Source organism: Balaenoptera ricei, chromosome 1 (genome assembly GCF_028023285.1).
Source record: "Balaenoptera ricei isolate mBalRic1 chromosome 1, mBalRic1.hap2, whole genome shotgun sequence".
Lineage (NCBI taxonomy): Eukaryota > Metazoa > Chordata > Mammalia > Artiodactyla > Balaenopteridae > Balaenoptera > Balaenoptera ricei.
Genome location: NC_082639.1, coordinates 82,895,166 through 82,915,720, shown reverse-complemented (window position 1 = coordinate 82,915,720; position 20,555 = coordinate 82,895,166). Strand labels below are relative to the sequence as shown.

General features: G+C 42.4%; 1 protein-coding gene across 1 annotated transcript in view; it reads left to right on the top strand.

The window, feature by feature from the left end:
• ABCA4 (ATP binding cassette subfamily A member 4) overlaps positions 1–20,555 on the top strand; it is a 125,544-nt gene that overhangs the window by 56,476 nt on the left and 48,513 nt on the right. The window contains exons 14-19 of the mRNA XM_059916005.1: positions 2,510–2,731; positions 4,599–4,803; positions 13,574–13,639; positions 16,175–16,264; positions 18,048–18,222; positions 19,895–20,026. Coding sequence (XP_059771988.1) covers positions 2,510–2,731; positions 4,599–4,803; positions 13,574–13,639; positions 16,175–16,264; positions 18,048–18,222; positions 19,895–20,026 — 890 coding nt within the window. The remainder of the gene's footprint in view (positions 1–2,509; positions 2,732–4,598; positions 4,804–13,573; positions 13,640–16,174; positions 16,265–18,047; positions 18,223–19,894; positions 20,027–20,555) is intronic.

Sequence of the window (20,555 nt, the reverse complement as noted above, 5' to 3'; positions counted from 1 at the left end):
GGGATTTAGTATAAGCCTTAGACTTCAGGCTTTGCAATCTTCTGATATAGTGTCATTAAGCTTGTTCTGCCTCTTTACCATGATGATATTAAGAGTTCCTTGCACTAAGCACTATATGTGCTGATGCACAGATTCTGACTGTGTCCCTTGTTATGCTGGATGATACCTGGTGCCTACCTGATCCAAGAATGTTCCATCCCATATCCTGTCCAACCAACACATATCCAGTTAAACCAAATCCTGCCCCTTCTCTTTGCAGTAAAATGTACTAAGTCTGAATGCTTTTAGTTTAAGTGTTGCACTGAGATTCAGTGAGCTGTGGCCTTAGCCAGACCCTGTGCTAGAGCCCAATCAAAACCAATGCTGATGTAGAGGTCAGTCTGCTCAATCTGACCAGACCCAAATGTAGCTTTAAATACACAAAGGGTCCCAGAGTTCCAGAGATGAGGGGAGAAGCTGAGAAACTTGTCTTCCTCTAGGGGTCCCTTGTTCCTTCCCATCCTTCAGTCTACTCCTTTCCCCACTACTAAGACATTTTGTGTCCTCAGAATTAAAGGAGTCAAAATGCATGAGTAACTGACTTGTGCAAAACTCATAAACATGCACGACATCTTGCAATGGCCCTGAGATTTGTTGCTAATAAGTGGCATTGAGATTTGCCTTCCTAAGAATGGACATTAGGACTTCAAAGCTTTTAGGACGTGAGGTAAAGAATGTTTACTAAGAGTTTCTTGCACAAAGGGGTTTCTCCTTGTGGGAACCAGGACATTGTTCCAGTTTCCAGTGATGGCGGAAACAGAGCTTTCCACAACAAAATAGGATTTTCCTTTGAATGACGCTCTCATCTTTCCCCTGTCGTTCCTTCCCACCTCAACTATGCAGGAAAGAAACTGGAAGCTGGGACAATGGAAAGGTTCCATTGTTATTCAAGCTGTTAAGAACAAAAAAGAAAAGTGGTCATTAGAAGAAGACAAGGCCAGTGAAATTGTTGGGTCAGCCAAATGACTTTCATCTCTGCCTGAAGTCAATGAGAAATTATATAGCCTAGAAGTTTGTAGGACTTTGCTTTGAGCTGAGATAAGAAATTAATTTCATTCTTCTGAGAATAACAGCAACCATCTTAAAGTTCTTCCAGCCAGAAGCCACATGTTCAGTCATGGTCTTGCTTTTATTGAGTTGCATGTGATTAAGGATGAGGAGTGAGCTTCCCAGGGTAATGTCGGAAGTGCTTTCACACAAAATCAGGAACTCTGAGTCTTAACCTTGACTTTTATTTAGATTTCCTCAAAGTTTGTTCTAGTTAAGCATGGCTCTCTTCCACCTCCTTTGCCATTTGTTTTATTCCATTTTCCAATCTGTTCTGTCAGTGTCTGGCAGGCATGACAGCATGAATGAAGAAGAAACGGTAGCAGCAGGAGATAAGTGGCACATTTTTTCTACTCAAATCTTACATGCCCATTATATATATTGCTACTTGGTCTCTCTTTTCTACTGAGAGAAACCCAGTGCCCCACTACCAGTTAATCAGAACCAATTCAAGAGGTGAACCAGTTTGTACCTTTATGTTCCCAAGAAAAGAACAGGATGATCTATATGAATTTGGAGTTATGTGCAAAGGGTAAAAATCCTCATAGGAGGATACCTCATAGGTAAAAATCCTGTAGGAGGCCTATGGCAAAAGAGAACCAAGAAGGCCTAATAAATTTGAATGTCTCAATTTATCCTTTAATGTAACTGGACAGCAGCTCACTTATTAAAAATACCTAGTTTGGTCCTATTTTCTACATAGCCAAAGTGATTGACCCACTAGTTAACATGAAAGATACTGAATATTGCCCACAGGTTCTACGAAATGTATTTGTATGATATTATGGGTCTGGAGGATTAATCCACTTCCAAGTGATGTGGATTAACTACTGTTATTTTTATCTATGTGAGAGGCAAATCTCAGAATATAAGTATTGGGTTGGACAAAAATTTCGTTAGGGTTTTTCTGTAAGATGTTTCGGAAAAACCCGAACGAAATTTTTGGCCAACCCAATATAAATGATTAAGTTAGCAGGCCAGGCCCCAGGCAAAATGTTAAAGCTTGTTGGATGGTCTCCCACCTCCCTCTTTTGTTCCTCATCTACTCAGTATATCCCAAGAGCTACTGATGCTCCAAGACTCCCTCTGCAGATTTTCCTCCCCTGCTCTAGGCTTATTTCTCCACACTATCCCCTTCCCAAGGATTTCCTTAGTGAACACATAATAATTACTCAGTACTGATAGGTAGCTTAATATGTTACCCTCCTGGGGAAAAATGACATAATTAGAATTAAAGGAACTCAACACATTGAGTCTTAAATGTGGAAATTTGGACACCAACAACAGGCTGATGGGAGAGATCCCTTTGGGGCAGAGGGCTTCTGAAAGCCCCAGAATCACAGCACAGAGGTCACTCCTGAGAGGGGTGGTGCCCCTGGATGTGCGTGGAAATTACTGACTCAAGTGGTCTCTTTCGTTTCAGCATGGAAGGATCCTGCATTATAGCAATCCATTTATCCTCTTCCTATTCCTGTTGGCTTTCTCCACTGCTACAATCATGCAGTGCTTTCTGCTCAGCACCTTCTTCTCCAAGGCCAGCCTGGCAGCAGCCTGTAGTGGTATCATCTACTTCACCCTCTACCTGCCACACATTCTCTGCTTTGCTTGGCAGGACCGAATGACGGCCGACCTGAAGCTAGCTGTGGTAAGGAACCCTGGGCTTACACCTAGAATGTGATGCATTCCATCTGAGGGGTATGTAGCAGTCTGAGAGGACCGGCTCACCCTTTGAGGGGATCCACTTTGCCTTTTGGCACAAAGGAACACAAGGTTTGAAGGCACAGGTACAAAAGTGGGAGCATTCTTCACCCTGAGCAACCTAAGAGTTCCTCCTCACCAAATCTGCTTGATTAGTCTGCCCTGGGAAGTAATTGAAAACCAGTTCAGCTCATGGGTCCCTTTGTGTATCCGTAAGGGGAGAACAACTGGGCCCATTTCACTCAGGTTTTTTTTCCTAACATTTGAGAAGATTCATAAGGGAGGGAGCTTGCCCCCTAACTATTCTGTCTAGAAAGATGTTTCCGTAAATTAAAAGTTTTTGTTTCTCTCCAAAAGAATTTGAATCGGAACAGCTCTACAGTGTCCTTGTCATGTTCTACCAGTGCACTCAGTGAGGGGTGCAGAAATGAGCCAGTCAGGCCCTCTTGCCAAGAGAGGTCTCTGGAAATTGACTCTGGATTGCCTTAGAGACCTCTTCACAATGCCCAAACAACCCTGTCTTTTTCTCTAATTGTTTTCAAATGATCTATTTACACCCTCTCATAACCAGGCTAAATAGCTTCTAAGCCCTGTAGGGTGAAAATTTCCTTGTCCTCCAGAATCTCCCTGTCCGTACTTCTTTGTACAATGCAGTTGAGAAAGGACTACCACTGGCTTCTCGTTGGGGAAAATCTAAGTCAAACTTGTTCTCACGACTCAAACTTATTTGGCTCTAGTGTTGCCAGGGCATCTGCCTTTTATTTCTCATGTTAAATAAGAATTAATTGCTGTCATTTATGGCACCCAATTTTCCAACATGATCACAAAGGGCAAGAAACCCTTATGACTCAGCCTGTAGGCAGAGCTGGACTATCTTGGTACACTGCATAGACAGTTGGTACTTTGAAGCCACAACTAGTTTCTTGTGTGTGGGTCTACCAGGAAGCTATAGTTCTGGAAGCTCTGTGGACCAGGGCTGGGCTGAGATTTTTTTTAATGGTTTTTGTGAAAATATAGCTAGAGAATCCCTTCCTTCTGCAGAGAGACACTCTGAACACCACCGTGGGTCCTTCAAACTAGAGGTAGGTCACCCAGCAGAGCAAGTGGGAATAGCTCATCCCTCTGCATGTGCTTATGTGCTTTCTGCCATGCCATGGACCACCTGTGGGGATGTGGATGGGGAACTTCCTCTTCAGACTTCCTTCTGTATGCCACCTATTCAGTTACTAGGGCTCTCCAAGGATAACCTAAGAAAATGATTGTCCCCAGTCTGGAGATGGGAAAAAGTGATAGTCAATGTAACCTGAGGGCTTTTTGGCTGACAGAGCTCAGGAGGTCATGAGACCATCCCCTGCCTAGCCCTCTAGCTTGCCCTAGAACACTGATGACTTTATGGACACTTCTAATGGGATTCTCACAAAGCAGCTCAAGTAAGCTGCTTTGTTCTACCAAAAACTGTAAGATCTTAAGAAAGAGGTAGGAAGAAGCGGGGAAAGTTAGGAAGATAAACATGAAGACCTTTGGTCCTTTGCTGTGTTATGCTATGTGGTTTTGTCTTCTCCTGTATACTACTGTGTTCCATTGGACAGGTGAGAGGTGGCCCAGTGAGTATTGGGTGGGGGTCCCTGAGGCCTGAAAGGTATTCCCAGAATTATATTCCTGTGGGAAGACTGCCTTACCCACTCCCTGGGGTGGTCTTACACCTGGATACAACATGGATCCTCTTTTGGCCCTACTCCCTACCTTGTAGATTTCTGTTGGGTTGGGCAAAAGACCCTCTGCTCATCTTTCATGCCCTTTTTGCCCCACTGCAGAGCCTGCTGTCTCCTGTGGCATTTGGGTTTGGTACTGAGTACCTGGCTCGCTTTGAAGAGCAAGGCCTGGGGCTACAGTGGAACAATATTGGGAATAGTCCCATGGAAGGGGATGAATTCAGTTTTCTGATGTCCATGAAGATGATGCTTATTGATGCTGCTCTGTATGGCTTGCTTGCTTGGTATCTTGACCAGGTGTTTCCAGGTAAGTGTCCCCCTCCACAGGGTAAAGGTAATTAGGTTCTTCAGATCCCCAGCCTCCCCTTTTCATCTAGTTTAAGTCTTATTCCAGTATCCCATACTTTTGGATTGGAAGAATTAATATTGCTAAAATGACCATACTTCCCAAAGCAATATACAGATTTAATGTGATCCCTATCAAATTACCCATGATATTTTTCACAGAACTAGAACAAATAATCCTAAAATTTATATGGAACCATGAAAGACTCAGAATTGCCAAAGCAATCCTGAGGAAAAAGAACAAAGCTGGAAGCATAACCCTCCCAGACTTCAGACAATACCACAAAGCTACAGTAATCAAAAAAGCATGGTACTGGTGCAAAAACAGACATATGGATCAATGGAACAGAATAGAGAGCCCAGAAATAAACCCACATACTTACAGCCAATTAATCTTTGACAAAGGAGGCAAGAATATACAATGGAGAAAAGACAGTCTCTTCATCAAGTAGTTTTGGGAAAGCTGGAGAGCCACATGTAAATCAGTGGAGTTAGAACACACTCTCACACTATACACAAAAATAAGCTCAAAATGGCTTAAAGACTTAAATATAAGACATGATACCATAAAACTCCTAGAAAAGGATATAGGCAAAACATTCTCTGACATAAACCATAGCAATGTTTTCTTAGGTTAGTCTCCCAAGGCAAAAGAAATAAAAGCAAAAACAAACAAATGGGACCTAATCAAACTTATTAGCTTTTGCACAGCAAAGGAAACCATAAACAAAACAAAAAGACAACCTACAGACTGGGAGAAGATGTTTCCAAACAATGCAACTGGCAAGGGATTAATTTCCAAACCATACAAACAGCTCGTACAACTCAATAACAAAAAACAAACAACCCAATCAAAAAATGGGCAGAAGACCTAAATAGACATTTATCCAAAGAAGACATACAGATGGCTAATAGGCACATGAAAATATGCTCAACATTGCTAATTATTAGAGAAATGAAAATCAAAACTACAATGAGGTACCAGTGAGAATGGCCATCATTAAAAAGTCTATAAATAAAAATGCTGGAGAGGGTGTGGAGAAAAGGGAACCCTCCTACACTGTTGGTGGGAATGTAAATTTATATAGCCACTATGGAAAACAGTATGGAGGTTCCTTAAAAAACTAAAAATAAAGTTGCCATATAATCCGGCAATCCCATTCCTGGGCATATATCTGGAGAAAACTATACTTTGAAAAGATACATGCACCCCAATATTCAAAGCAGCACTATTTACAGTAGCCAAGGCATGGAAGCAACCTACATGTCCATCAACAAATGAATGGATAAAGAAGATGTGGTACATATATACAGTGGAATAATAGCCATAAAAAAGGAGAAAAGAATGCCATTTGCATTGACATGGATGGGCCTAGAGATTGTCATGCTGAGTGAAATAAGTCAGACAAAGACAAATATCATATGATATTGCTTATATGTGGAATCTAAAAAAAATGGTACAAATGAACTTATTTACAAAACAAAAATGGACTTACAGACATAGAAAACAAACTTATGATTACCAGAGGTGATAACAGGGTGGGGTGGGGAGAGATAAATTAGGAGTTTGGGGTTAACATATACACAGTACTATGTGTAAAATAGATAAACAGCAAAGACTGTGTAGCACAGGGAAGTATATTCAGTATCTTATAATAACCTATAATGGAAAAGAATCTAAAAAAGTATATATATATATATGTGTGTGTGTGTGTATGTATGTACACACACATATATAGCTGAATCACTTTGCTGTTCACCAGAAACTAACACAACATTCTATATCAACTATACTTCAATTTTCAAAAAAATCTTATTCTTTCTAAGGTCTTTCAACTTGGACTCTCATCAGAACCCGCATTTGAAACTTAAGTCCAGGAACCAAAAATCCATCAGTGAATGCTGTTGGCTCGACTTTAGAAACAGATTCAGAATCTGATCCCTTGTCACCACCTCTACACAACCTTCCCAGTCCAAGCCTCCTTCTTCTGTCATCATCTCCTACCAGTCTGTTTTCCACACTATGTTCAGAGAGATCCTTTCAGAATCTAGGTCAGATGGTGTCAACCCTCTGTTCAAATTCTTCAGAAGATGGCAGTGTAGGGAGATCCTGAACTCACCTCCCCTCATAGACATGTGAGTCTACAGCTACATATGGAACAATTTCCTCTTTAAAAAAAACCTAAAGTCTAGCTGAGTGATGGCTACACATCAGGCAAAGGAGAATAAAAACACATCAAAGTGGGTAGGAGAGTCTAGGACACAATCTCACCATAAGCCCCACTCTTGGCACAGTGACCCACAACCAGGAGGGATCTCAGAACCCAAAGCTTCTCCATGAGGAACAAACTGTTCAAACCCCACATCAGGCATCCCAACTTTTAAGACATGCACTTGAGATATGAGCCCCCAAAACATCTAATTTTGAAAACCAACAGGGCTCACATCCTGAGACCCACAAGATGGTAGCAATCTAAGAAATGCCACTTAAAGGGCGTATGTGCTCAGACTCACCTGTCCAGGGCCCAGCTTAGAGGCAGCTGATTGAGTCCAGGCTTAAAATGAAGGAGACTCACCTACTTATACTGAAGTGTTAGCCTGAGGGGCAGGCATCTAATTTAACACACACATCTAGTAGCCTGCTGGAACAGTCTCTGTGGACAGAGACTGGAGGGCGCCATCTCTGTGCTCTCCCTTTGCTTGCTCCAGAGCACCAGTGTCTCCCGGACAGAAGCCTTTACACGTATCTCATGCCCTGATTTTTGCGGCTGCCTCTAAGGAGATACCTCTTCATCTCCTGGCTCTGAAGGCTAGGGGAGCTTGTGTTCCTGGTCACTTGGGACTGTAATAATTGGTGTCATCCAGAAAGGAGCTCATACCCCTATCTGGTGACCTGGTTTTTGTGACTGCTGCCAGGGGACACCCTAATATCCCCTGACTCTGGTGGCCAGTGGGACTTATGCTAGTGGATCCTACAGGACTGTAATCAATGAAGAAAGAGTTCTTAAACAGCTATCACCACCAGGGCACAGTAAGAGGCAACAGACCCAGGAGCTAAGTCTTTCTGTGAAGAAGGCCTATTAGCTAATCCTCATGATTGTGGCCTAAGGGATAGGCTTCTAATTGAACATGCGTCTCGGGGTTAACTGTAACCCTTTCCAATCCTCGGAGTGTGGGCACTATCTTTGTGTTCTCCCTTTGCCATGCTCCAGAGCGTCAGTGTCTCCTGGAAGGGATCTTTACATGCATGTGGTACCTGATTTTTGCAGCTGACATCCAGAGGACATCCCTTGATTGCCTGACTCTGAGGCTGGAGTAGCTTGGGTTCTTGGGTTCCATGGAGCATGGCAATCAGAAGGATGGTTCTTGGCAGGCTACCACCCACAGGGCACTGCACAGACAGTGGACTGCGGAATACACACCAATCTTTCTGTGAGGGGCTGCTTTGCTTGTCCTGGAGCTTTGGACTGAGGGGAAGGCTTCAGGTTTGGCACATATTTAGTGGCCTACAGAGCTGCTCTCAAGGAACGCAGGCTGTGGATGCCATCTTGGCACTCTCACACTGCTCTACTCCAGCTCACCAGTATCTCCCAGAAAGGAGTTAATGCACTTGTCTGGAGCCTGGAGTTCTGTGATTGCCACCCAGGGGACACCTCCAGATCATCTGGCTCTGGTGACCAGTGAGACTTATGTTTGTGGCCCCTTAGGACTGTATACATTTGAGTATTTGTAAAAGCTGCTGCCCAAGGGTCTGGCTTCCAGTCACCTGGCATCTAGGTGCTGCTATCCTCCCCTTTGAGACACTGACAGGTCTTGGTACATCCTCAACTACCAGGAGCTATTAAAAATATAGTAGGTTGCTTGGACAAACACAGAGGTGTGAGGGACAACTAGAGCTGGGGTAGGGCTGAACAAAAAGTTTCATCTCCTACATCAAACCACTCCTTCAAGACTGGGAGAAGTGATTGTTTCATTTACTGTATAGAAGCCAACACAGAGAGTCAAGCAAAATGAAGAAACAGAGGGATATGTTACAAATGAAAGAACAAGATAAAACTTAAGAAAAAAAAACTTAATGAAATGGAGATAAATAATTTACGTGATAGAAGTTCAAAGTAATGGTCATAAAGCTGCTCACCCAAACTGGGGAGGAATAGATGGACAAGGCAAGAACTTCAACACAGAGATGGAAAATATAGAAGTTACCAAATATAAGTCACAGAGCTGAAGAATGCAATAACTAACTGAAAAATACTCTAGAGGGGCTCAACAATAGACCAGATGAAGCAGAAGAAAGGATAAGTCAACTGAAAGACAAGGCAATGGAACTCAATCAGAGTAGCAAAAAGAAAAAAGAATTTTAAAAATGTGAAGATAGCTTAAAGGACTTACAGGATAATATCAAACAGACTAACACTTACATTATAGGCCTCCCAGAAGGAGAAGAGAGAAAGGGACAGAAATCTTATTTGAAGAAATAATGGCTTAAAACTTCCCTAACTTGGGGAAGGAAATAGTCATTCAGATACAGGAAGCCCAGAGAGTTCCAAAAAAGATGAACCCAAAGAGACCCACGTCAAGACACTTTATAATTAAAATGTCAAAGGCTAAAGACAAGGAGAGAATATTAAAAGGAGCAAGAGAAAAACAACTTGTCATGGACAAGGGAGCCCCTGTAAGACCATCAGCAAATTTTTCAGCACGAACTTTGCAGGCTAGAAAGGAGTAGCACAATATATTCAAAGTGCTATAAGAAAACAAAACAAAGCAAAAAACTTCCAGCCAAAAGTCCTCTCTGGCAAAGTTACTATTCAGACTTGAAGGAGAGAGAAAGCGTTTTCCACAAACAAAAGCTAAAGGAGTTCACCATCACTAAACTGGCCTTATAAGAAATGTTAAAGGGATTCCTTTAAGCTGAAAAGGAAGGGTGCTAATTAGTAACATGTGAAAGAATAAATATCACTGGAAAAGTAAATATATAGTAAAGGTAGTAGATTAACTACTTATAAAACTAGTAGGAAGGTTAAAAGACAAAAGTAGTAAAAATAACTGATTACAATAATTTGTTAAAGGATACACAGAGGAAAAGATGTAAAATGTGACATCAAAAACATAAAATGTGGAGGGGAGGGTAAAAATGTTGAGCTTTAGAATGGGATCAACTTAAGTTGTTATCAACTTAAAACAAACTGTTACAGGTATAAGTTTTTATATGTAAGCCTCATGGTAACTACAAAAATCTATGAGTACATAAAAGAGAAAGAGAAATGAATCTAACTAAGCATACCACTAAAGAAAGTTCTCAAACCACAAAGAGAATAAAAGAAGAAGAAAGGAACAGAGAGGAACTACAAAAACAGCGAAAACAATTAACAAAATGGCAATAAGCACATACCTACTGATAATTACTTTAAATGTAAATGACTAAACTCTTCAATCAAAAGATATAGAGTAACTGAATGGATAAAGAAAAACAACAACAAGACCCATTTATATGCTGCCTACAGCAGACACAATTTAGGTATAAAGACAAACAAAGACTGAAAATGAAGGGATGGGAAAAAATATTCCTTGGAAATGGAAACCCAAAGTAGCTATTCTTATATCAGACAAATAGACTTCAAAACAAAGACTGTAATAGGAGATGAAGGAAGGCATTGCATCATGATAAAAGGGTCAGTCCAACAAGAGGATATAACATTTGTAAATATTTATGCACCCAACATAGAAGCACTAAATATGTAAAGCAAATATTAACAGACCTAAAAGGAGAAATAGACAGAAATATAATAGTAGTGGATTTTAATATCCCACTTACATCAATGGATAGACCATCCAGATGGAAAATCAATAAGGAAACATTAGCCTTAAACAACATGTTAGACCAGATGGACTTAACAGATACTTACAGAACATTCCATCCAAAAGCAACAGAATAAACATTTTTCTGAATAGCACATGGAACATTTTCTGACATAGGTCATATGTTAGGCCACAAAACAAGTCTTACGTTTAAGAGGGTTTAAATCATATTAAGCAACTTTTCTGATCTAGTGGTGTGAAACTAGAAATTAATTATACAAAGAAAACTGGAAAATTAACAAACATATGGAGATTAAACAACATGCTAAAATAACCAATGGGTCAAAGAAGAAATCAGATTAATAAAAAAAAACCTTGTGACAAATAAAAAGTGAAAATGTTACATACCAAAATTTGTGGAATGCAGCAAAAGCAGTTCTAAGAGGGAAGTTCATAGCAATAAATGCCTACTTCAAGAAACAAGAAAAGTCCCAAATAGACAACCTAACTTTACACCTCAAGAAGCTAGAAAAAGAAGAAAAATAGAAGCCCAAAGTAGAAGGAAGGAAACAACAAAGATTAGAGCAGAAATAAATGAAATGACTAAAAAGGCAATAGGAAAGATCAATGAAACTAAGAGCTGGTTCTTTGAAAGGATAAAATTGACAAAACTTTAGTTAAACTCACCAAGAAAAAAAAAGAAAGAAGACTCTTCCAGACACAATTTGCGAGGCCAACATTACCCTGACAGCAAAACCAAACACCACAAAAAAACAAAACTACAGGCCAGTATCCCTGATGAACAAAGGTGATAAATCCTCAACAAACATTAGAAAATCAGATTCAATAATACATTAAAAGGATCATAACGCATGATCAAGTGGCATTTAATCCAGGGATACAAGAATGGTTCAATGTCCACATATCAATCAATGTGATAGACCACATTAACAAAATGAAACATAAAGATCATATGATCGTCTCAATAGATGCAGAAAAAGCACTTGACAAAATTCAGCATCCATTTATGATAAAATCTGTCAGCAAAATGGGTACATAGAGAACATATCTCAACATAATAAAGGCCATGTATGACAGCCCCACAGCTAACATCATACTCAACAGTGAAAAGCTGAAAGCTTTTCCTCTAAGATCAAGAACAAGACAAGGATGCCCACTCGCCACTTCTATTCAGCATAGTATTGGAAGTCCTAGCCACAGCAATCAGACAAAAAAAGAAATAAAAGGCATCCAAACTGGGAAAGAAGTACAACTGTAACATTTGTAGATGACATTATTTTATATATAGAAAACCCTAAAAACTCCATCAAAAAAACTGTTAGAACTAATTTAAAAATTCAGTAAAATTGCAGAATACAAATTCCATGCACAAAAATCTCTTGCATTTCTTCACACTAATAATGAACTATTATGAATAACAAAAGGCACTCTATTACTCAGGAAACTCCAATGGTTTTAGGAGCTCTGTGCCAGGAAATGAGGACAAAGACCAAGTATTATTTTGTATTCTGACACACACCTCAACATATCTTTTTTCAGGGAGGAGGGGGGCTGAGGGACACAATTCAACCCATAATGATGAATTTGAAAAATACACTTGACCTTTCTCAGCCTCCATTTTTTTCTATCTCACTGGGCCATTAGAGAGAGATATAATAAGTGCATATTAGATTGAAAATAAAATTTGTGCATTTTCAAGAGCTTTATTTTAGCCAACCTAAAGCTTTAATATGTTCAACCACTATGTACTAAGCAGCACCAACGTGTTAGACTCAGCAGCACAGGTTCTGAGAAAAAAGGAGTGGGAAAGACTGACGCAAGCCTGCCCTCGAGGAGCTTACAGTCTAGCACTGGCCATGAAAACACAGAATAACTATTAAATAAGCAAAGATAGTGTTCTCACAAAATCAACATTTATAGGCAGCAGAGCCTGCTAAGAGAACTGGACTAGAAATTTGGGAGTTTTTTCCTTGAAACCCAGGCAGATCCAGTAGGATGGGGTGGTTAAGATCAGTGGTATTAGAACCAGACTACCTATGTTGGAATTCTTGCACCTCTGTTAAATTAGCTGTGACCTTGAGCAGATGCTTCAAACTCAGTGTGCCTTAATTTCCTTATTGACAAGAATAGTAATACTACCTATCCCCTTGTGTTGTTCTGAAGATTAAATTATTTAGCACATAGAAAGCACTTACAGTTATGTCTGACACAGAAAGAGCATTCAACAAATGTTAGTGATTATCATCATTATTATTATTATCTGGTAACTGTTGAAAAGGGGTATGCTTGGGACTTCCCTGGTGGCGCAGTGGTTAAGAATCCGCCTGCCAAAGCAAGGGACACGGGTTTGATCCCTGGTCCGGGAATATCCCACATGCCGCGGAGCAACTAAGCCCATGCGCCACAACTACTGAGCCTGCGCTCTAGAGCCCATGCTCTGCAGCAAGAGAAGCCACCGCAATGAGAAGCCCGCGCACCGCAACAAAGAGTAGCCCCTGCTCGCGGCAACTAGAGAAAGCCCACACACGGCAACAAAGACCCACTGCAGCCAAAAATAAATAAATAAATAAATTTATATTTTAAAAAATAACAATAAAATAGAATAAGAATATGTGAAAAAAATAAAGAAAAGGGGTATGCTTAGATTCTTTTTTGTTAGAAAACTAATGTCGGCCAAGATCATCAGTCTTAGTGTTGCCAGTTTCACCCCCAAAACATGACCTTTTGAATTAAAACATATTAGAAGAAGTAGTCTTGGAGGAAGCATGTGGATAGCCACGTAATGCGTATGAACTATAAATATCTACAGTTACAATCTGAGGTTCAGGAAGATAAATTCTAGATCTTATACAACTGTGGTAAGGTGGAACTACTTAGGCTTTTCTCTTTATTTGCCTATCTATTTTTAGGGGACTATGGAACCCCACTTCCTTGGTACTTCCTTCTACAAGAGTCTTATTGGCTAGGTGGTGAAGGTAAGTTATTTTAAATTTTTTAATTAAAAAAAGAAAAATGAATGTTTGAAATTAGCTCCTTTGGCTCTGCGTGGGATGTGTGTGCATTGTAGAGGTGGCTCTTACATGAAGTGTGAGATTCCTGATTAGTTAGCTGTCTGCTGGGGCCTCTGCTCCTTGGTGTAGCATCACAGCCTCTGGGAGCCCATATTTTGTGAGTCACTGGGCCAGGTTGATGGCTGAGCATTGATAAACCCTTGAGTCCTGGTCGTGCCCAGTAGATTAAGGCACACTCTTAAAAGAAGGCCAAACCACTTCAGGGTGCAAATAAGTTTTGCAACTTCCCAGTTTAAAGCAAACAGATCCAGAGAATCATAGAGGAATCTTTACATTCGTCTTCTGCTGCCTCCCCTCATCTGCTTTTTTATTCCTCTCTACTTTTTCAAATATAAATGAATTTATTTTCCCAAAGTAAGGGCCCATCTGGAGGCCGGGACAGAGCTGTGATCTTCAAGGCAAATACTCCCAAATTCTCTTAGTATTGGTCTTTCCTCTGGTTGGGAAAGAGGGTTAAAAGGACATTTGCCCAGAATGCATCCTAGATAAAATTTACCTTTCCTCCTGAATAGGATAGGAGGCCAAGGGAGAGTTCTAGAATTGGGGGGAAACCACAGACTCTTGTGAGGTATGAGGAGGCAGAGAAATTCCAGAGCTGAGAGCTGGGGACTCCCCTGGAGCTAGGAGTTTCTGGAAGCAAAGGAAATGCTTTCCAATCTGTTTGTTCCTCACCTACCTGCTCCTTACTTTGTACTATTGGGCCTGGGCCAGGATTTATCCTTTAAGCACTAAGATAGATATTTGTTTTCTCTAGGCGATTAGCCTAGGACCTTTAAAAGTTTTGGGGTGGGGGGGTTGCCTTTTTTTAATGGTTCAAACAAACAGCACTTCAACAGCTCAGTTTGTTTGTTTGTTTTTTCCATTATATTAGCTTGTCTGTCTTTCTTGTCTATCTATAAACTTTTAAATTTCCACTATAATAAAGTTATAACCCATCATAAATGGGAATTTTCAACACAGAAGTCTGTTCCTGGAATGTTTCTAATTTCAATGAATATCAGGACTTGTGGGCATTTTTTCCCCTCTATAATCTCAGCAGATACGCTGCCTCTGAAAAAAAAAAAGAAAAGAGAAATCTTAAGACAAATGTGCTCCTTCAAAAATGAGTCATATTTTTGCCAACAGAAGCCAAATATTTTTCACCTGTCTCACAGGCTAGACTGAAATAGATTCCTAAATTTCTCTAAAATTAGAAAAGAGGTGAGTTTTTCCACCAAAACCCCTCCTTTCACAGATGAAGACATGGAGCCCAAGAGATATCCAGTGTCTTACCCAGTTCCCATTGTTCACTTGGGACAAAATCTGGAACTGGGACATACATTTCCTGGCAAGGAACTCACTCCAGTGACTAGAAGAATATCTCCCCCTGCTATTTTATTATTATACATTAGTGCAATATGATAGCTAATAAAGAGATCAAAGGAACTGTGGTCAATAGATTTAAAAGTCCTTCAGAAAACAGGAGTACTGGAGGGGGCGGGTCGCTGACCACCAGGCCCATTACTCGCCACTCCACCACACAGCCTGCAAATCTACAGGCAGCAGTGTGGACAGAGAGGCCCTGGTTGGCTGCAGCACTGAAAAATTCACCCTGCTCATGTATGTGCACTTGAGGCCAGAGCCTTTAGATGCCTGGCGACAATGGTTTCCTCCTGCCCCTGCTTTCTTCTCTGGCTGGCTTGCTTTTCTGCTTCTCTTCCGCTTTCAGGATGTCCTGATATCCTTTTAAACCAAATGCCAAGTTTATAAAAAGTGCCTCTGTGGCGGGGGGGGGGGGGGAGTGGGGGGTGGGGCGAGGTAGGTGTATGTGTGAGTGTGAGAACGAGTGTGTGTTTACACCACAATTCACAATTTGTGCAAGCCTGTACGTCAATCAGACTCAACTCTGGTATTAATCTCCAAATACTTGAATGCCCATAAAAGTAGATTTCTCAGGTAAACGATGTCTCAGTCTGGCTGCCCATCATATCAGCTTGAATGGACTTTTACTCAAGGTTCACCATGACTTTGACATGTTTTGGATTGGAGTGAAAAATACTGTTAACGAGCTAAAGAAAATTAACCCATTTCAAAGTTAATTTTTTGTTAATTTTTTTTTTTTTTTAATCACAATGTCTGACATTGTGGGCTCCTCCTGGCATTTTGAGAGGATGTGTGAAACTCCTGTTACAAAACTCCCTCTGGGCTCAGCAAAGGTTGCCAAATCAGCCAGCTGGGAGGCCCTTCCAGCCACTGCCGGAACTTCACAGCCCCGCAGGTCAGAGGTTGGCAAAGCCTTGCTCAGGGCTTGTCCTGGGAATGCCAACTTGGCCTTCTGAGGGAACTGTGTTTTCCAGCGACGGTAGGAAACTCTGCTCCGCCTTCTTTTCCCCTCCTTTCCTGCCTTTCCTGATTCTCCTGTCTCACCAGGAGAGTAACAGTGGCTTCTGGTTGGTGCAGGGTGTTCAACCAGAGAAGAAAGGGCCTTGGAACAGACAGAACCCATAACAGAGGAGATGGAGGACCCGGAACACCCAGAAGGAATAAATGGTAAAAACCTCAGTAAAGAGTGCAGAACAGCGGCAAGGAAAAGGCTCAGAACACTGCACAGGGCCGCAGTAAAACGCCCCATGACTGAGGTGAAATGGAACCCAGGAAACTGACTGTCTCTGTTGACAAGGGTTAAACCTAATACCTTCTCAAGGGTCCAGCTGCACACGTGCGGAATGAATGGTCCGGCCAGACATTAACGCATATTTCCTGGAGAAAGCAAATCCAAAGTATGTGGTGTGTTTGTGCCCTTGTTAGGCAAACCCCAAGTGAATTGCACAAATGTGCTGACTTCCGAGGATTTAGCAAGAACAATAACTTGGGTCACTGGGTCTTAAAGCGGATATGAGCTATAAGGAAAGACAAAAATAAATGCTCCTGTGCACAGGGGGAAAGAGTCTAAAGGAGCTGACTACATTTCATTCGTGGTTTACAAATCTAGAAGTCCATTCATTCAAGCCATCAAAAGCCTTTCCTGACCGTGGAAGTTACCTAATAATTCCTCAACCCATGGACTAAGTTTGCAAGTGTTCCCCTGGCCTTTGCCTCCCTTACCTTCCCTCTTGAACCAGTTCTGTACTTCCCCCCGCACCATGTTCTCTATTCCTTAAGCATATGAATTTCTCTAGAATTTCTCTGTGGATACTAAATGCTCTTGCTATCCTCACCCTGGGTTTAGAGAGGCAGCATGGCCTCTGGACTTCACCTGATGTTGCATAAGAGGGTCCAGCCTCCATGCCTCTGGTCCATCCCAGGTGCCATTTCACAAAGCTGAGGTCAGAGACCTGTGGCTCCTGTGGTTTCCAGTCAGCAGAACTTGTGGGAAGACCCTCCTCCCAGAATGTAATTCCAAGACCAAAATCAGGAGGTTGGGGGCTGGTCCCACCTCAGTTTTAGGCGAGACCAGGAGGCACAGAGAGAAGAAGCAACGGGATTTTTTTTTTTTTTTTTTTGCAGGGGAGTAAGTGCTCAGAACTACAATATTACGATGACAAATTAAGTGACGCTGTATAGAGTGAACTAAAGCAGGGAGAGACTGGAGGACAGGCAGAAGTGAACACCAAGTGGACCTCACACAGTAGGGGGGTGTGGAAATCAAAAAGTGGAGGGACAGAGTTTGAGGGACGATAGTGAAGAAGAGTGGACTGTTCCACCCTAATTGGAGAAACTCTGGAGTTCTGAGGAGCAAGAAGTCAGTTTCAGTCAGAGTTGGCTCAAAGATGTGAGCCAAGGTGACCAGGAGAATGGCAGCTCCAAGAATGAATATAGCACAGACTGAAGGAAAATGTTGTTTGGGGAAGAAAATGAGGAGCCTGAGCTGTTACAGGAAATCCATGAGGATTTCTAGCCTAGCAGACTATCAGAAATGAGGACCTGGGATTGAAGGCTGAGCTTAGGGCTAACTCTCCAGACAGACAGTGAGTGCGGTCTGGGTTTGAATCCCAGCTCTGCCACTCATAAGCCATGTGACCTTGATTGGACTCCTGATGTCTCTGTGTCTTAGGTTTCCTCAGTAATAGAAATGGGCACAGTAATATCTATTCCCCTAGGGCTGTAGTAAGGGTGAAATGAGGAAATCCATATAAAGCACTTGAAATAATGCCTGGCACAGAGTAACCTTTCAATAAAGGTTGGACACTATTATTACCATTATTATTCTGTAGTCATCCTTACAAAGGTCATAGCTAAAGCCTTGGGGGCAGAAGACAATAGTCTGAAGAAAGAACCTTGGGAAATGTATACACTGAGGCATTGTTACATCATGTTCATTTTTTCCAACAAGACTGCTTCTTTGAACGTGAGCTCCCAGGCTTGGTTCCCGGGGTGTGTGTGAAGAATCTGGTAAAGATTTTTGAGCCCAGTGGCAGGCCAGCCGTGGACCGTCTTAACATTACCTTCTATGAAAACCAGATCACCGCGTTCCTCGGTCACAATGGAGCAGGGAAAACCACGACCTTGTGAGTCTCCACTCATTTTCTGGCTCTCTTCTTCCTCTTTTAGCTTCAGTCTATTCTTTCCCACTGAATTTTAGTGACAAAAATGTGCCAATATTTGTGTCCCAGGAAGATGTAAAGCACAATGCAGCTTTCAAAGCTTATTTGCATATATTGTTTTATTTGATCCTCACATGAAATTGGAGACAGAGGTGGAGTAGTAAGTTTATTGCCCCCTTTGTGCCAGGGAAGTGGACATCCAGAGAGCTGAAGTGACTTACCCAAGGTCACCAAGTTGTAGTGGTTCCCTGGGGGCGAGAGCCAGGTCCTTCCACAATTGTCTCTTGTCTTTGATGCTGCGAGCCGGCCTCCCTACCCGCAGCCTCCCCAGCATTACCGTCATGATGGTGGTGATAAGGTCATGGCCACCACCATCACACGCCTTCTGTCTGTAGAGCGCTACTTACTTTCAGAGAGCGTCCCTTTTCCTACCTATGAGGGTTGGTGGTAGTTCTGCAGAAAGTTAAAAGGGGCTGTGGGGTAACTGCCTGGCAACTGAAAACTAAGTTCAGGGAAGATGAAGGCTCTGCATGGACGCCTCAGGTCAGGAAGCTCCCCTCACTTTTCTAAGGGCCCTGAGCGTCATCTGCTGCGAAGGAGAACAGGGCCGGCTAAGGTTTCCCGAGGAGCAGCAGGGCAGGGAACCCGTATGAACGCAGTCGTCAAGTCCTTTGGCTTCTTAGAGAGCCCCAGGAAGGAACAGCTGTGTACACCCTGCGTTGGAATGTTCTCTGAGGGCGGTTCCGTGTGAATGGAATGTGGGGCTGGTGCCATTATACTTGGTTCTGTTTCCCTCTAGTGGTCGATCAACAGGCCAGTTCAGAGAGCCTGAGACTGTATCTGGCTCAGGGACAGAGCTGGGAGGGTTAGCTGATTTCTCTCCTTGTTAACTAATATGGTCAGAGAGCCCCAAGCCCTGTTCAGGACCCCAAAGGCAAACACATTACTTCACGAATGTGAAATGCAATGTCCCCTGGTGGCTGGAACACAACGTTTAATAAAAGTAATATAATATTTTTGAGTCTTCCTTTATTCTGGCACTGTTCTAAGTACTTTACAGGTATTAACTATATTTAATCCTCCCCAAAACCCCCATGAGGTGAGAGTCGTCATTTCCCATTTCACAAAATAAATCAACATTGCTATTGGGCTTTTTATTATTTTGGATCCAAAATTATTGTGGTGATAATTCCCAGGCCTGGGTTCAATCAGTTAAACAACAAATACATGTTGAACGTTTGGGCTTCTCAATAAGACCTTGCCTTTCGTAATGGTGACATCAGGCAAAACCTGGACCCATGGGCTGAATACCTTTAACTGAGCCCCCTACAGCGCCAGGAGCTGTGATGGCTGAGTTGGGGAGGGATCTCCGGCTGCAAGTGAGCATTCTACAGCTGGGAATCAGTGTACACCCATCAGTGCTTGCCTGAAAGAACTAGGAAATAAGTGCTCATCCTCCTAGGGGCCTGGACGTACACACTGGTGCCAAGCCCCATACAGGAGACTGTTGGTTCCTGCAGCTGATGATGGTTGGGGTTTAATTGAGGGGCAGAATCACCAACCCTGGGGTGGAGGCTGCTGTCCCAAGGCCTTACTAAAGGCCAGCCTTTCAACCACTGACTCCTGCGTTCGGCAGGTCCATCCTGACTGGTCTGTTGCCACCGACATCCGGGACTGTGCTCATTAGGGGAAAGGACATTGAAACCAGCCTGGATGCTATCCGGCAGAGCCTTGGCATGTGTCCACAGCACAACATCCTGTTCCACCAGTAAGTAGAACAGGAACTGAGACCCTCCCCATGCCATAACCTCACCTTGCCCTCCAACAACATGTTCTCTAGAGCGCAGCTGAGGGATGCCAGCTCTGGGGGCAGAAGGCGGTACTCTTCTTTGGCTTCCCCCACATTCGGGGTCCTTTGTCCTGCTTGCAATGAGAAAGTCCCTCCGAACATGTGACTGTGCCTCTGGCACTCAGAGCTGAGGTCTTCCTGCTCAGAAGGGTGGTGCTGCCTTCTCTCTGTCAGGGTGGCTGGTCCTGGGGCCCCTTGCTCAGTACTTGCCCAGAAGTCTGGTCCCTTTTAGGGACCAGAGAGGAGGCCATCGCTCCTTTTTTCCTCTTCAGCCAGGCATTAAAAACTGACTTTTGAGGAAGCTTTTCAGTTGCTTTTTTCCCAAACTTTTATTTCTTATTTAAAAAGTTATATACAGTCATTGAAGCAAAGAAGGAGGGAAGACAGGAAGGAAGGAAATATAGATTAAAACAAAAAATAAAAGTCACCTGTAATTTCACCAGCCATA